This window comes from Siniperca chuatsi, linkage group LG5 (assembly GCF_020085105.1).
Source record: "Siniperca chuatsi isolate FFG_IHB_CAS linkage group LG5, ASM2008510v1, whole genome shotgun sequence".
NCBI classification, from domain to species: domain Eukaryota; kingdom Metazoa; phylum Chordata; class Actinopteri; order Centrarchiformes; family Sinipercidae; genus Siniperca; species Siniperca chuatsi.
The window spans coordinates 1,163,270-1,179,350 of record NC_058046.1 but is presented as its reverse complement, the minus strand read 5'-3'; the positions used below and the strand labels follow the sequence as shown (position 1 = coordinate 1,179,350).

The following is a 16,081-nucleotide window of genomic DNA, read 5'->3' as shown; positions in this document are numbered from 1 at the left end:
CCTTCACCTTCCAGGCCTTCTCCAGCTCTTCTCTTAGCCCTTGGTACTTCTCTAGTTTCTCATGTTCCTTTTTCCTGATGTTGCCATCGCTTGGTATCGCCACATCAACCACAACGGCTTTCCTCTGTTGTTTGTCAACCACCACGATGTCAGGCTGGTTCGCCATTACCATTCTGTCAGTCTGGATCTGGAAGTCCCACAGGATCTTGGCTCAGTCATTCTCTACCACCTTTGGAGGTGTTTCCCACTTTGACCTCGGGGTTTCCAGTCCATACTCAGTGCAGATGTTCCTGTACACTATGCCAGCTACTTGGTTATGGCGCTCCATGTATGCTTTTCCTGCCAGCATCTTACACCCTGCAGTTATGTGCTGGATTGTCTCAGGGGCCTCTTTGCACAGCCTACACCTTGGGTCTTGTCTGGTGCGGTAGATCTGGGCCTCTATTGCTCTGGTGCTCAGGGCCTGCTCCTGTGCAGCCATGATGAGTGCCTCTGTGCTGTCCTTCAATCCAGCCCGCTCTAGCCATTGGTAGGACTTCTTGATATCAGCCACTTCAGTTATGTTCGGTGGTACATCCCATGTAGGGGTTTGTCCTCCCATGATGGTCCTTCCTCCAGCACGTCTTCCTCTGTTCCCCATTGCCTGAGACATTCCCTGAGCACGTCATCTGTTGGGGCCTTATCTTGGATGTACTTGTGGATCTTGGATGTTTCATCCTGGATAGTGGCTCTCACACTCACTAGTCCACGGCCGCCTTCCTTACGGCTAGCGTACAGTCTCAGGGTGCTGGATTTGGGATGGAACCCTCCATGCATGGTGAGGAGCTTTCGGCCTTAACGTCTGTGGTCTGTATCTCCTCCTTTGGCCATCTTATTATTCCCGCAGGGTATCTGATCACTGGCAGGGCGTAGCTGTTTATTGCCTGGGCTTTGTTCTTGCCATTGAGCTGACTTCTTAGGACTTGCCTTACTCGTTGGAGGTATTTGGCCGTTGCCGTCTTCCTTGTTGCCTCTTCGAGGTTGTCATTTGCCTGTGGTATTCCAAGGTACTTGTAACCGTCCTCAATGTCTGCTATTGTTCCTTCTGGGAGTGAGACCCCTTCTGTGTGGACTACCTTCCCTCTCTTTGTCACCATTCGACTGCACTTCTCAAGCCCGAATGACATCCCAATGTCAGAGCTGTAGATCCTGGTGGTGTGGATCAGTGAGTCGATGTCCCGCTCGCTCTTAGCGTATAGCTTGATGTCATCCATGTAGAGGAGGTGACTGATGGTGGCCCCGTTCCTGAGTCGGTATCCATAGCCAGTCTTGTTGATTATTTGGCTGAGGGGTTCAGACCTATGCAGAACAGCAGTGGGGACAGAGCATCTCCTTGGTATATGCCACATTTGATGGATACTTGTGCAAGTGGCTTACCATTGGCCTCAAGGGTGGTTTTCCACAGCCTCATCGAGTTCGCAATGAAGTCCCTTAGAGTCCTGTTGATGTTGTACATCTCTAAGCATTCAGTGATCCATGTGTGCGGCATTGAGTCATATGCTTTCTTGTAATCAATCCAGGCAGTGCACAGGTTGGTGTGTCGGGCCCTGCAGTCTTGGGTGACTGTTCTGTCAACCAGGAGTTGGTGTTTGGCTCCTCTGGTTCCTTTGCCAATGCCCTTCTGTGCTTTGCTCATGTATTGATCCATGTGTCCACTTATCTTAGCCGCGATGATGCCTGACATGAGCTTCCATGTTGTGGAGAGACAGGTTATTGGCCGATAGTTGGATGGGACTGTACCCTTTGCGGGATCCTTCAGGATCAGGATTGTGCGCCCTTCGGTAAGCCATTCAGGGTGCATCCCATCTCTTAGCAGCTGGTTCATTTGTGCTGCTAGGTGCTCATGGAGTGCAGTGAGCTTCTTTAGCCAGTAGGTGTGGATCCTGTCAGGGCCTGGTGCTGTCCAGTTCTTCATACCTGAGACTCTTTCTTGGATGTCTGCCGCTGTGATGGTGACTGGATTCTGTTCAGGGAGGTTGCTGTGGTCCTTTCTCAGAGCCACCAGCCACTGTGCATCGCTGTTGTGTGATGCCTCCCTTTCCCATATACTTTTCCAGTACTGCTCCGTTTCCAGCCTTGGTGGGTCTGCTCTGCTGTTATTACCCTGCCATTGAGCGTACACTTTCGCAGGTTGAGTTGCGAACAGCCGGTTTATTCTTCTGGCTTCATTATCTCTCGTGTATCTCTTTAGGCGGCTGGCCAAGGCTTGGAGCCTTTGTTTGGCAGTTTCGAGTGCTTCAGGTATGGGCATCTGGTTGTACTTCTTGGGTACTTGCTTTCTCATTGCACCTCTCTCAGCCTCTGTCAGTTGGCTCACTTCTCTCCGAGCCTCCTTGATTTTTGCCTCCAACCTTCGTTTCCATGGTGGGTATTGTCTCTCATGGCTCCCATGGTTGCTCTTGTAGCCAAGCATCTCTAGGGTCACTGCTGCTGAGGCGTATATCAGCTCATTGGTTTCAGTGATGGTTGTGGTAGGGATCGCTCTCAATGCTGCATTCACATCTTCTAGGAGACTTTCGGATGGTACTTCACTTAGCCGTTGTAGTTGGCGTCGGGGTTGCCTTGCCTTCATTCTCGCCATGATCTTATCTTTCAGGTCAGTCGCTGCCTCGTTCAGCGTGATTTCTCTTGGGGCTCCGTACCCAATCTCTGGTTTGGGAGCTGCTGGTTGCTCCCCTCTGACCTGTAGTCCTGGCTCCCCCTTGCCGTAGCATTTGTGTTGTACCTCGTCAATCTCAAGTTGTGATAGCAGTTATATCAGTGTAACCTTAGTATATATATATATATATATATATATATATATATATATATATATATATATTACAGTTGAACTTACTGAGTCCTGTTTTGCAAGTTTGTACTCTGTTAGCCCTGCCAATGCTATGCTAGCTTTAAGTCCTTTTCCTTGCCACTGTTGCCAAGTGCTTGCTCGTGGTGGGAAGTAAATAATATTAATTCATAAATAACCTGCTCCACAGGAAAAGTGCAATGAGATGACTTCTGTCATGAATTGGCGGTGTATAAATAAAATTGAATTATTTGATTAAGAGAGTTTGTACACAGCACTGTCTGAATGGATTTCTTCAGCACAGTGGTCCTTTACCCTGCGACAAGAGTGGGAGTTCATGTGTTTCCCCTGGTAAAGACAAAGTCCTTCAACTTTAGCTCGGCTTCTCTCAGTCTGAGATCCCTCATGTGTGGAAGACTTCAGTTTGGACCAGAAAAAAAGTTGGTTAAGTGAGTCTAATGTGGTTTTAAACGCCGAACACAAACTCGTTCCGTTAACTTTGTTGTCTCTTTGTGCGGAGAACCGGACGGACCGCGCCCTGGCCGCGTGACCGCATTTCCAGATTTTCTCCTGACAGCGGGAGCGCGCGCTGACTGCGGGACTTGACGTTCACCCACCGCGTGCGCTGCACGCATTTGATTGGACGCCCGAGCTGTCAGTGATCCGTGGCGCGCGCTGCTCCGTTACTCGTGAGTTCAAGCTTTTTAGGACCGGGGCAACGGAACGGGGCGGTGTTGCGTGTCTCGCGCCGTTTGAAAAAGACGGAAAACATCCAACTCCGCCCAAGCGGTCCACTCTGTTGTAGGAATCAAACACACCGTGACATGTGTCTGTCCACTTACAGACCAATAAAAAATGAGATTCAGCCGTTCTGGCTGCTGATTCGCTAAAGCAGGGTGCCAATTAAATACACCAGCGTTACCAATTGGCTTGCTGTGATGTTACGCCGCCCACCGGCTTGTTATATAAAATAAATCCACAGCCCACCATCTTTTTCGGTTCCTTGTGGCCACCCGTGTCCCTTCGCCGGAAAACCGCTCAGTCCAGCCGCTCCAGTTCAGCCTGCTGAAATGGCCAAGCCCCGAGTCTTCTTCGATATCGCCTCTGACGGTGCCTCCATGGGACGGATTGTGATGGAGGTAAAACCGATCTCTGTGATGCACAGTGTAACCTTAGCCGGGAGCGATTAACCGTTATTGTCAGCCAGGCTGGTTAGTGTTAGCCCGCGGCAAGTCAGACGCCTCTGCTTTGTGTCTTTGTGGGCATTAGGTGACTTCAGGCTGCAGAAAGTTAAAACCCTGCTGCTCACCTTAAGTTTGCGTTTAGCACACAGGAGCCGACGTTAGCCGAGCTGTCACGAACACGGTTGTCTTAAAGGGACCCCGTGCACGTGTTTGTGGCTCCTAGCCAGCGGTGCTAGCCGACCGGTTAGCGGAACTCTACGCCGTTAACGTTAAAGCAGGTGTAGTTTTATTCTGCTGTACTTGCGGAGGACAATATTATACTTAAAATGTTATAAACTGTTTGTAAATGCTTATCACAGAATTTGTCATGTGACGTTATTGATATCCGGTATTCGTCACGCTCATAAAAGGCCCGCGGCCCATGTTTGAGTCGTGAAGAGACTCGCTGTCGGGACAGTAGCTGGCTGAGCTAATGCTACCAGGCTGAGCTAATGCTAACTCAACATTCAGTCACACTGAGCGCGTAGCAGCTCAGATACAGAACAGCTCGTGCGCGGCGTGCAGCTCGCGCTCTTCTTTGTTTCGCGGCCTTCACGCAAGCCCGGGAAACGTCCGTTGCTGTCAATGAAAGCTACTCCAACCCGCGGGCTGCGCTTTTTTTTTTTTTAATTTCAGTATAAAATGTGCGGCGGATTTTTGGCCATAGCACGATGTAAAATACAAAATGTACCGCGTGCGGTGTTTTGTATGTTAGCGGTCGAAGCTAACTGCGCCGGTTCTTGTCGTGGACATTCTGGAAAGTTCCACGGTGCCGCCGCCGGGGGGGAGGGGAGCGCTAGCTGCACGATATAAAAATGCGGATGTAGGGAGATGGCTGAAGCAAACGCGATGCCTTTTTTTTAAAATTATTTTTGTGCCCACAATGAATAAGAACAATGTGACTTAACAGACAGTAGGGATTATAATGGCTCCATTGTCACGCAGGCTCTTTATACCCGTCGTTTTTACGACATCCAACTGCAAGCTAAAAGCTGCTAGCATGCTGGCTAACACGTCCAGCCATTTTGTTCCCGAGATATGGCACGAGTTCTGAGCTAAATTTTGAACCCAAAGACCTCCAGCTTGAACGGTGCACAGCTCCACGCCTCGGAGCCACCAGGACACACCAGCTAACGTTAGTCTTTTAATTTCTGGCCCCGCTACTGGGTGATGTTACAGGTAATCTGAGCTTTTGGCGGCATCTGGAGCCAGACGGCTCTTAATTTATAAAGGTATGGTTTCTGTTACTGCTGAGCAGGTGGAAGGCTGTACAGCAGCTGTTCTGAGATCGGCTGCAGCCTGTCTGCTGCAGCCCCTCCTGCAGCCCCCTCCCTCTGAACATACTTGCATGGTAGCGTCACTGCTGTGCAGGGCATGCAGATATCCCAGTGTGGTGCAATGCTGCATTCCTGTCTCGCATGACAGGGCACGGTTACCTCACACTAATCACATAATAACCTGATCTGTGTTTAATCGTCGGAACTGCTGCCTGCAGGCTACAGTTTTCTTGAAATGTATTTAACTTAATGTTGCCTTTAAAAGTAAAGCGGAGTCTAATGTATCTTTCAAACCAACTGTGTATAGAGCTAATTTTAGCATAAATCTGCTGAGATAACTGCGTGTAGGTCTGTGATTTAAAATGGCACGTGTCCAACATTGCAGGATGATTTATTAAGGCTGTAATTTGGTTTTCATTTCTGCAGGGAGGCTCCATTTTATCTCCTTCCAGTTGGACAATAAGCAACTGGACATATGTGCAGATTTTTTTCCATCAGTGTAACAGTTCTGCTTGCTACACAGAGCAAAGGGCACAGTTTCTGGTAAACATGCTCTGGTTTTGGCTCGTTGCCTGAATGGCAACAAGCCAAATGTTAACTCACTGACTGGTTACTGATTTAACAACTTTGACTCTCTTCAAATCTTATTTCTGACAGTGTTTAAATATTGACTTCACACCCTGTTTGCTCATAATAATTAACTGGCTTTGGGTGTGTGTTTGTTTTCCACAGCTCGACGCCGACGTGGTGCCCAAGACTGCTGAGAACTTCCGTGCCCTCTGCACCGGCGAGAAGGGCTTCGGCTACAAGGGCTCCACCTTCCACCGCATCATCCCTGACTTCATGTGCCAGGTGATGCAGCCATGAAACAAAATTCAGCTTGTGTATAGGTTTCAGTAGGGCCGTTTGTGTATTGATCAGGAATCCCACAGGTCCTTCAAAGTTTGTGAAATTGACGGGAAAATAAATGTGGGTATTGTATCTCAGAATAGCCCTCAGGTTCGGGGGTGTGGTAATTTGTTTGTTCAACGTGCAGGGCGGCGACTTCACCAACCACAACGGAACTGGTGGAAAGTCCATCTACGGCAACAAGTTCGCCGACGAGAACTTCACTCTGAAGCACACCGGTGCCGGCATCCTGTCCATGGCCAACGCCGGACCAAACACCAACGGGTCCCAGTTCTTCATCTGCACGGCCCAAACATCGTGGTAAGAGCTCACACCCCTAGCGTTGCTAGCAGTTTTCAATGGCAGGTAGCTAAAGCCTGCTCCGAGTCGCTAGATTATGCCACACGTGAATTTGCATAAAGTCATTGCTTATCTGTTTTTTTAAATAGTTAAAAAAAAAAGAATAAATAAATCCAGCTAAACGAACTAGAATCCAGACACTGGAATAAACTCGCTCTTGTGTACTGTTTTTTTTTTTTTTTTTGTGAGGGGAAAATAAAACATTTGACTTTAAATTCAGAACAAAAACACCGGAGGAGAAGTTACCTGGACAAACAATGGGCGTCACTGATCGGTCACTGGGTACGCGTTTTTCACAGCTCGCTCGCATTTCTGTCGGCAACACGGCAAACACAAACAGTTTAACGGTTTCCATCCTGTTAATGACGTGGCGTTCTCTCTGCTGGTACGGATATACTACACGTAGAGATGTAGTACCAGGTCGATCGGTTGTGGCAGGAAGTTTCCATCTCCTCCGTTTACAAAATGAAATTCAAATGCTATGTTCTCTTTTCTTTAAACAAAAAAAACTGATTTAGTCCAGTCAGTGCGCCGTCCAATGATGAATGAATTTGGTTGGGGGGGGTTAAGGGGGCTGCATGGACGCTGGGTGATGCTGGGACAGGGTAATGTTAAAGACGGAGGAGAGCAGCGCTTCGTAGATCTTTGCTCTCCCAGCGGCGTGGTGGAGTTTCAGCTGCGGCCTTCATTGCAGGCTTTATTATACGGAAGCTGTTCAGTCTCTACACGTTGATAGCTTGGCTGCATTTCAGATGTGTGACTTTTGTATCACGTGGCAGCTGGTTCAGCTGCTCCGGGACGAACGGCGAGCAGATCGGAGTGCTTTCAATGTTCAGACACGAATTGTTCTGCTCGTCGTTTCGGATACATAAACTCCGCCGTGACGTGCAGGAAACTACGGCTTCGTTTCACATCCGCCATCATGTCGGCTTTGCACGGAACTTGATCATCGGGACGTCTGATAATCACCTCTTCTCATAATTACCAGATCAAGATCTCATAATGAGACTTTTCTTTACTAGTAATATATTAATAATAATGTGTCTTCTGCAGGCTTGATGGGAAGCACGTGGTGTTCGGGAGGGTGATCGAGGGGCTAGACATTGTAAGGAAGATGGAGTCGAAGGGCACCCAGGGCGGCAAAACCAAATCCAAGGTCGTCATCGCCGACTGTGGGCAGCTCTGAGCTCCAGCACTTAACCCTTTTCTGCTCGCCCTGTAGCCACGCCCCTGTAGGCTCCGCCCCCTCTCTGCCATTCAACATTCCTATTGATGGAGATTCAGCTGATCCCCCCTCTTTTTTTTTTTTTTTTTTTTTTTTAATTCTGTTGAAATCGTGTTGCAGCATTTGTGACTTTGCCTTTGGAAGTTTCTTTTGCATTAACGGTTTGTTTTTTTTTTTTTGTTTTTTCACAAAATCCCAAGTTTTTTTTTTTAAGTCAAAAAAAAGAATAAGAAAATAAAACTGAAAAGTTGCCTTGACAATTGAAACGCGTGTGCTTTTTGTCTTTGACTACATAGAAAACTATGCAGCCTATTGAGACGGTAACGTTACCTGTACAGGTTGTTTCAGCGCCGTAGAGCCAACACGAACTTCGTCGCCAGTGTTGCAGCTGACTGAACCAGTCGGATCGTTTTACCGGCGAAGCAACGGTGCTGAACGTGGCGACGTCTGCTGGGCGCCACCAAGTACTGCACGCTGTCAGACTTAATCCAAGGCCGTAATGAGGAGTGAGACGTTGCCAAATGAAAATCCGCACAGCGCCGGTCAACATCCAGCTGCGTCCCGAGAGATTTGCTGCCTGCGGTCTGGTTTTAAACGAGCACATAAACGTTCTGAGCCGACAATGAATTGGTGTCAATAAACCTGATCCAACTAAAATCAACGAAGGACACAAACTTAAGGTGTTTCAAACTAAACGTGAAGGCTCTTATAACACCTGAGCAGTGCCACAGACTGGCCGACTCTAAGCCGCATTGCCGCAGTAATTCAGGCAAAAGGAGCCCCAACTAAGTATTGAGTGCCGTACATGCTCATACTTTTCAGTTGGCCAAGATTTCTAAAAAAATCCTCTTTGTATTGGTCTAATGTTCTGAGATACCGAATTTGGGATTTTCCTTAGCTGTCAGTCATAATCATCAAAATTAAAAGAAATAAACATCTAAAAATATATCAGTCTATGTGTAATGAATGAATATAATATAAAAGTTTATTGTTAATTATAATTAATTATGACCAGCACGTGTGTATATGTATGTGTGTATATATATAAAAATAATAATTTATTAGCTCATGTGTTGTATTAAAAGCAGTAACTAAAGTTATCAAATGTCATGTATTTCCCTCTGAGATGTAGTGGAGTAGAACTATAAAGTAGCATAAAATGGAAACACTCAAGTAAAATACAAGTACCTCAAGATATATGTACTTAAGTACAGTACTGGAGTAAATGTACACAGTTAGGCTTCACTGACACTCTGATGTAAAGTATTTCCAGTCTCCAGCAGAGGGCGCTCTTCAGCTTTCTGCTCAACTCTCATTAAAGCAGCAGCTATTAAACATTAGCTGCATTTCACTAACGTCCTCCCGTGACCCCCCTCCGCCATCTTAAGTGCACCTTGAGGAGCAGGAAACGCAGGTAATATAAGTTAGACGGTGACCTTCTGTGATTAAATCTAAACACTTCAACTGCAAGGTGTTGCGGCATCTCACGAGGCAGCAGTTTGCTTTTTGTTTTACGTACAATCGACACACATTACGTGGTGTATAGTTGTGCAGATAACAGTAATGCAAGTAAATAAATAGCAAGTAATCATAACAATTAACACTGATCCGTACATGAATTAGAAGATTTAATGATTTAAAATCAACAGAATCTGCTGTGGAAAAACAATTTACACATCTAAATGAATAAAGGCCTTTTGTGTACGTAAGACTTTTATAGGCCTAGAAGAGATTTTCTATCTATGAAACAGGAAACATACTGTACGGTTTTGAAATTAGGTATTTGCAGTTTGCAGCCACGTGAACGCCGCTCGCCTCGCCCTCCCCTTCCAGGCGTGGAGGAGGAACTAGGGTGAAGCGAAACTCGATAAAGGCCCTCTGTAGAGCCGGTGTCTGGTTTGTCCGTTCTGGGCTCTTGTAGCAACATGGCGGTGCAACATGGCGGCCTCCGTGGAAGGGGACCCGCTCCCTCTGCAGATATAAAGGTTGATTCTAAGATATTCTAAGACATTAGTGTATCCATCCGCCCAGAACTGGGACGGTTAGCGGACCTACTTTTTTGTTTTGTTTTCACTGTAGAGTTTTTGAGGCTCTGCACAGAGCATGAATCTACGTACGCGGAATTCGGACACTTAAATAAAATGGCGTACAGTAAATACAGTGCGCTATGTAGCAAACAGGGATGTGTGTCACTGTGAGTCGCGTAACATTTTCTGTGGGAAAAATAAATGCGACTTGTAAACCAGTGATGCCCAAAATAACGCTCCTCTAAAACATGTGTGGAAGACGAAATCATTCTTTCTGATTTTATTCGCCTCCCGAAATGTGTTGATCCTGGTTCCACCATTTTGTAACTTTGGTTTGAAAAGTGCTGCATAAATAAAGTGTATTATTATTATTATTATTATTATAATAATAATAATAATAACTGTATTTGTTAAAGCGCTCTCAGCTTCTTCCATTTTGTGGACCCTCGTTAATATGACTTCAGACAGAATGAGATGACAGCAGAGTGTAACAGTCATACTCTTTATTTTAATATACTCTAGTGACTTTTATTTACTAAAATAACAGTAATGGAGAAGATACTTGTAACTTTTTACTGAGGGCCCCGTTGAAGGGCCCCGGACCTCAGTATGGGAACCACTGCTGTGCCCTCCTGTGACTCCGTGTGGAGGACAAAGTCCATCTCTCGGGTGTGACGACAACAGTCGGCGATGATCAGCTGAGCAGATGCTACGTTAGCTGCAAGCTAACGTGACGTAAACACAGTCAGCTCCCGGCCCTCCAACATGGCCGCCAGAGGTGATGATGTAACTTGAACCTCGGCCACGAGGGGGCGCAGTGGTTTCGAACACCAACACTATTTTCCTACAAACTGAACTGAGGTTTAAATTAAATGTCTACAAATGCTACAGAGTTTTTGGTGAATCTGTCAGCAGCTTCTCTCTGCCGTCCTCCTTTTCTTCCCAGAATGCCTTGTTTTCCTCTCGCCCTGTTTCCGGCTCGGCCGACACACCCCCTGGCCCTTGGCTTTCCCTGCCTCCGCCCGGCTGACGGCGGCGCAGAACAGCCCTGCATCGCAGTCGCAGCGTCCCAGCTTCCTCCTCAGTTTGGTGGCCCTTGGCAGCAGACAGGCCTCGCCCTCCACCGGGATCCTCTGACACCGCTTACCGGTCAGATACCGGACACAGCACAGGCCGGCCGCGCAGTCACCGGACCGCACGCAGCTCGACATCTCTGGAGCTGGAAGACAGACACAGACGTTACCGGGGGCCTAAACAGTGCTCCGGACAAAATACTCCACTACGAGTCAAAGTCCCGCAGTCAAACCTTAATAAGTTAAAGTATAAAAGTATAATCAGCTAAAGTTACTTAAAGTCAGACGGTGTCGTCCCTCATTCGTCCAGGACTGGTCTATCGTAGAAAAGGTTTCAGTCGTAGTCATCTGGACACTGTTTTCAGAATCAAGACGTTTCGGCTCCCATCCGGAAGTCATTCTCAATTGTGAAAAAATTGGACGGGAACTGGAAATTTAAGCTACTCAGGCACATACGACACGCTAACTCAGGATTGCAGAGCGCCGTGCATTTGCATTTAAAAGCTACAAACCGCACATTTGAAGACAGCGAGGTGAAGAGTCTAAGTAGAGAGAAGAGTTGGTTCGAAAGAGGAGTCAAAGAAGCCATTTTTGTGGAAAAAGAAAACCCCTCTTTGAACAGAAATGGTGGTCTGAGATTCAATCTGCCAACCGTTTACCACAGTGTATTAACACCGTGGTCAAGCCAATCACATGCTAATCAGGTACTTAACAGTGATGAGGGAGGTGCAGCCAGAAAACAATAGGCCTGATTACTGATTACTGGGCCATCTTGGAAACAATTAGGTCAGTTTCAGGTGAAACTAGCTAATCAACAGATACTCAGGTAGACTCCTCCCTGAGGGCGGGGCTTATGGAACACAGAGTAGCTTAAATTTCCAGTTCCCGTCCATTTTTTTCACAATTGAGAATGACTTCCGGATGGGAGCCGAAACGTCTTGATTCTGAAAACAGCGTCCAGACGACTACGACTGAAACCTTTTCTACGATGTTACTTAAAGTCGTCCCTGTGCAGTAAAACGCTTCCTGTCAGTGTTTTATTATATCTGATGTTTCTGGATTCATATTCCTGCTGCATTCATGTGTGTGTTGCATTTTACTGCTGCAGATGTTTCAGGTTGAGCTCATTTTAACTGCTTTATATCCTGTTGGGCAGTTTAACCTGCAGCAATGCATCATGGTCTATGAGGTCATCACGTGTTTGCAGCGTCGCCGTCCTGCGAGAACCAAGTATCAGAGAAACAGCCTGTTTTCAGCTCTGTGACGATGCGTTTCCCAGCTGATCCGAGGGGGGGTTAAAGAGTTTATTCAGCTTCAGGAGGAGGAGAGTTTCCTCAGCACATGAAGGAAACTCTTCATCCTTCAGCTCGTCACTAACATCTGGAGATACGTGGTTTCCACCGGACGGGAAGGGGATGAAATGCTGTGATCTGAATATAACTGAAGCCGTCAGACAGACGCAGTGTGAAGTATGAAGTAGCAGTAAAGGGAAATACTCAGGTGAAGTACAGCACTTTCCACCGCTGGGCCTAAAACCTTCTCATTGGATGTTTCTCACAGCAGTGCACTCTGGGACTTGTAGTTCCAATCACTCACCTTTCGTCCTGTTGAAGCCGTCAGTGTTGCTCTGTCTGTCTGTCTCTCTGTCTTGGTATGTGTCCACCGGTCTGTCCTTGGAGGACGGTGTCTTCTGAGCTCTGTTACTGCATCCTTCCCTCTGACAGACAGACAGGTAGAGCATTAAAATCGTTGAGAGAGTGAAAGTTTGTTCCTGACCAGTGGAAATAATACTATATATATATATATATATATATATATATATATATTAGTGCATAAACACAAAGCTGGCGGAGCTTGTTCAGTCTCCACATTCAGTTTGTTTCCAAATGAAAGTCCCAGAGACACAGTTCAGCCTGTAACACTGAGGATCATTCATGTCCATCACCGTCCTGTGTCTGAGTCTGTCCAGGTGTTACCTGTCCGTCCGTCCGTCTGACTGTCTCTCTCTCTGTCCGTCCGTCTGTCTGTCTGTCTGTCTGTCTCTCTCTCTGTCCGTCCGTCTGTCTGTCTCTCTGCCTGTCTGCCTGCCTGTCTGTCTGTCTCTCCGTCCGTCTGTCTCTCCGTCAGTCCGTCTCTCTGTCTGTCTCTCTCTCTGTCTCTCTGTCTGTCTGCCTGCCTGTCTGTCTGTCTCTCCGTCCGTCCGTCTCTCTGTCTGTCTGCCTGCCTGTCTGTCTGTCTCTCCGTCCGTCTGTCTCTCCGTCCGTCCGTCTGTCTGTCTGTCTGTCACTGACCTGAGGTACGTAGCAGTCGGGTGTAGAACATGGAGGTGTTTGTCCTCGATTGGAGTTTAACGTCGTCTCTGTCCGGCGCCGTACCGGACGCTCCACCTGGCCGCCATGGGAACGATCCTGATGGACAGGTCAGAGTGATGTCACAGTTAGGACCTCAGATATTACATAAGAACTACATCTATGTCAAAAATAAACATTAAATTTAACTTAATATACTGCTGGTCCTACTTATACAGAACCTAGCTGCTATCAGTAGCATTGGAATTAATAATTCTCTAATAAGTGAATTTCTCCGCCCGAATGAATAATTTCTGACCTCAGATCATTAAATCATGCTTCAAATCAACAGCGTTCAGCTCCTGTAGCATCAGGAACTGAAGTTACAGGTTGTTGTTTTTGTCCAGTCAGTTAGGGAGGAGCACCAACAGTGTTAGCGGCAGGCTAACAGCTAGCAGCAGGCTAACAGCTAGCAGCAGAGGTTCGGAGCCTGGGCCTGAAAACCTCCTCCCAGCGGTCCAAAGCTCCTGTGATAGTGGTGTCAACCCCAACACTCACTCGGTGCTCACAGTCCGTGTAGAGTCAGGTAAGCTAATAGGGCCACTAGCTGCACGGCTAACTGAGCTAAATAGCTAACGGCAGCAGTTAGCGGTTACTTTAAAGCTATCTGTCCATCTAGAAACTCCATAAAATATGATCCAGTTTCACCACAATCAGCGAATAAAGTTAAAAAAGTTGTGTGGTGCAGTAATCAGTGAGGGCCGGCCCCCAGAAACTCGTTTTTCCAACCTTATACTCATTTGTGGTCTGATAAACAGTAAATTCATCAAATTCTGTGCCCCGTGTCGCAATTTTCCAAGATAAGTTACCACAGCTGTCATATGCCGTCGAGCTCACCGGCACACAGAAATACATGAAATACAATGAGCTCACATAGACTTTGCTCAGCAGAGTATAAGTAGTTCACTGTATAATCACATGCATCCCATAATGTCCTAGAAACGAACTGATATGAAACTAAATTCACTGGAAGGTTTTTGGAAAGAACGATGTGATTTGGTGCAAATTAGAGGGATTTCATTCCAATCAATTCTCCGGATAATTAGCAGGTCAGCTTAGCATGTGATAACGAGAAGTTCCCGTTCAGCCTACATGGACAATAAAGGTTTGTAACAATAAATCAACAATGAGCGAGTCTTTACTTTCGAGACTGTTCGGACCGTCGGAGGTCCCAAATAAATCTGTGTTGTCGCAAGATAATTAAAAGGAAAAACATGAAAAATGATGTTAATTTTTCCCGCTTTTGCCTTTTCTTTGAAACACCGTTTGCCTTCATGTCTCCAGGCTGCTGAAAACCCTTCAACATGAAACAGCGTGTTTTAACAAACCTGCTTTAAGGAGCCACGGGCCAAAAAGGTTTCAAACAGCCGGTTTTAAAAATGAAGCAATTACTTCAAGACGCAACAAACTAAACTCACAGAAACTGTCTCACAACTGAGTCTCTGGTTTTACTTGAAACCAGAGCAGAATCGACGAATCGAGCGACAGACGTGCTGTGTCTCTGTTTTAGATCTGAACGTGTTTGGGGTTTGGACTGTTGGACAAAACAACACATTGAAGACGCCACGCTGGACTCTGAGAAACTGCATTTCCTGATATTTCATCGACTAAATGAGCTGAGTGATCGAGAAAACGCTCGGCAGCAACCAGACTGAATATCTGCTGCACGCAGGAGTGTGCTGGAGCCGGCAACAGGCTCACAGATCTGGTCTCAGGTCAGCTGAAGGCTCATACATACTGGGCTCAGTAAAGACCAGACATCTCCTGTTGCACATAAAGAATCTCCAGAGTTGTATACCACTGTACACGCCGACACGTACGACGTACAAGTTCAACGAGCACAAAACGAGAGCCTCACAGCAGCTCAGCCGGCGGAGCAGAAAGACCACAGCGTTCGTCCTCTTACCGGCAGCTCGGGGCTCTGCTGCGTCGTCTCTTTGGAGGATCTGATGGTGTTGGAGTCCAGAGCCAGACCACAGACCAGAGACACGCACAGGACGCTACGCCACATCCACATCCACATCCTCCGATCGATCGATCGATCGCTCCTCTGTCAAAACAAAACACTGGATGCTCCTTTAACTCCGAGGAAACCTGACGGTTGAACTGCAGGTCTGATGAACTTCACAATTAGCTGCTTTCACCACTTTAATTCTCTACGCCACTCTGCTGTCTTTAATAACTGATCTGGTTGATGGAAGAATTAGTTTGAGTCCCTGCGGGATCTTTTATCACCTCCTTACAAGAAAAAAGTTCCTATAAAACTTTTGAAAAAGTTGTTTTTTCTGTAATTCTCTTCTTGAATTCAAACAGCTCTTCTCTGTAAAATCAGTTCGGTTCTTAAAGAAAACCTGCAGGATCTGGACTCAGCCCGGGGCTGCAGGTCTGATCCTGCTGCTGCCTTCAGGTGCGTTTGTTTTTATACCTGTGCCCTCCCCTCTGATCCGCCCTCTTTCAGCCGCCTGTGTCTCAGAAGTTTTGAAGGTGCGTTTGAAGCTCGACCGCATCAGTCGGCAGAGACAGCGCCGCCTTCGCTTCCTTCCTGGAAGCCCCGCGGCCTCAGGTGAGGCGGGACGTTTGATACCTGACACCGCAGGGACCACAGAGGGATAAAACACACCTGCAGACACGAGACAGGTAGAGCCGTCTGAGGAGCAGCAGTGTGTGTGTGGTTTTACTTTATGTGGTTTGAAATGTTGCGATAAAGACTCATTAGAGCTGGAGCTGTCTGCCGGCCGCGGATGTGCGAGTGTTTACAGGTGATTACAGCTGATTAACAGACAGAAGTGAATCCGTTTCATGACTCAGCTCAGCCTCTCTGAACACACAAACC

At 47.0% G+C, this 16,081-nt stretch overlaps 2 protein-coding genes across 2 annotated transcripts; one reads left to right on the top strand and one right to left on the bottom strand.

The window, feature by feature from the left end:
* The first annotated feature begins 3,808 nt into the window (after nucleotides 1-3,808).
* Nucleotides 3,809-8,746, top strand: ppiaa (peptidylprolyl isomerase Aa (cyclophilin A)). The gene is made up of 4 exons (XM_044197539.1): nucleotides 3,809-3,966; nucleotides 6,060-6,179; nucleotides 6,364-6,536; nucleotides 7,629-8,746. Exons 1-4 carry the CDS (start codon nucleotides 3,898-3,900, stop codon nucleotides 7,759-7,761), a joined length of 495 nt encoding a protein of 164 aa, XP_044053474.1. The 5' UTR covers nucleotides 3,809-3,897; the 3' UTR covers nucleotides 7,762-8,746.
* A 1,989-nt stretch (nucleotides 8,747-10,735) lies between these two features.
* On the bottom strand, nucleotides 10,736-15,849 carry LOC122876155. The gene is made up of 4 exons (XM_044196132.1): nucleotides 15,155-15,849; nucleotides 13,192-13,308; nucleotides 12,497-12,617; nucleotides 10,736-11,046 (listed from the first exon to the last, which is right to left on the bottom strand). Exons 1-4 carry the CDS (start codon nucleotides 15,269-15,271, stop codon nucleotides 10,736-10,738), a joined length of 666 nt encoding a protein of 221 aa, XP_044052067.1. The 5' UTR covers nucleotides 15,272-15,849.
* Between the last annotated feature and the right edge of the window lie 232 nt (nucleotides 15,850-16,081).

Bases quoted from the DNA above. Each gene is read 5' to 3' on its own strand.
- ppiaa (XM_044197539.1), top strand. From the start codon at position 3,898: ATGGCCAAGCCCCGAGTCTTCTTCGATATCGCCTCTGACGGTGCCTCC. The intron at 6,180-6,363 runs GTGATGCAGCCA...TTCAACGTGCAG, and splicing joins TCCCTGACTTCATGTGCCAG to GGCGGCGACTTCACCAACCA. The intron at 6,537-7,628 runs GTAAGAGCTCAC...TGTCTTCTGCAG, and splicing joins TGCACGGCCCAAACATCGTG to GCTTGATGGGAAGCACGTGG.
- LOC122876155 (XM_044196132.1), bottom strand. From the start codon at position 15,271: ATGTGGATGTGGATGTGGCGTAGCGTCCTGTGCGTGTCTCTGGTCTGT. The intron at 13,309-15,154 runs GTAAGAGGACGA...CCTGTCCATCAG, and splicing joins AGCAGAGCCCCGAGCTGCCG to GATCGTTCCCATGGCGGCCA. The intron at 11,047-12,496 runs GTGAGTGATTGG...TCTGTCTTCCAG, and splicing joins CGGCTTCAACAGGACGAAAG to CTCCAGAGATGTCGAGCTGC.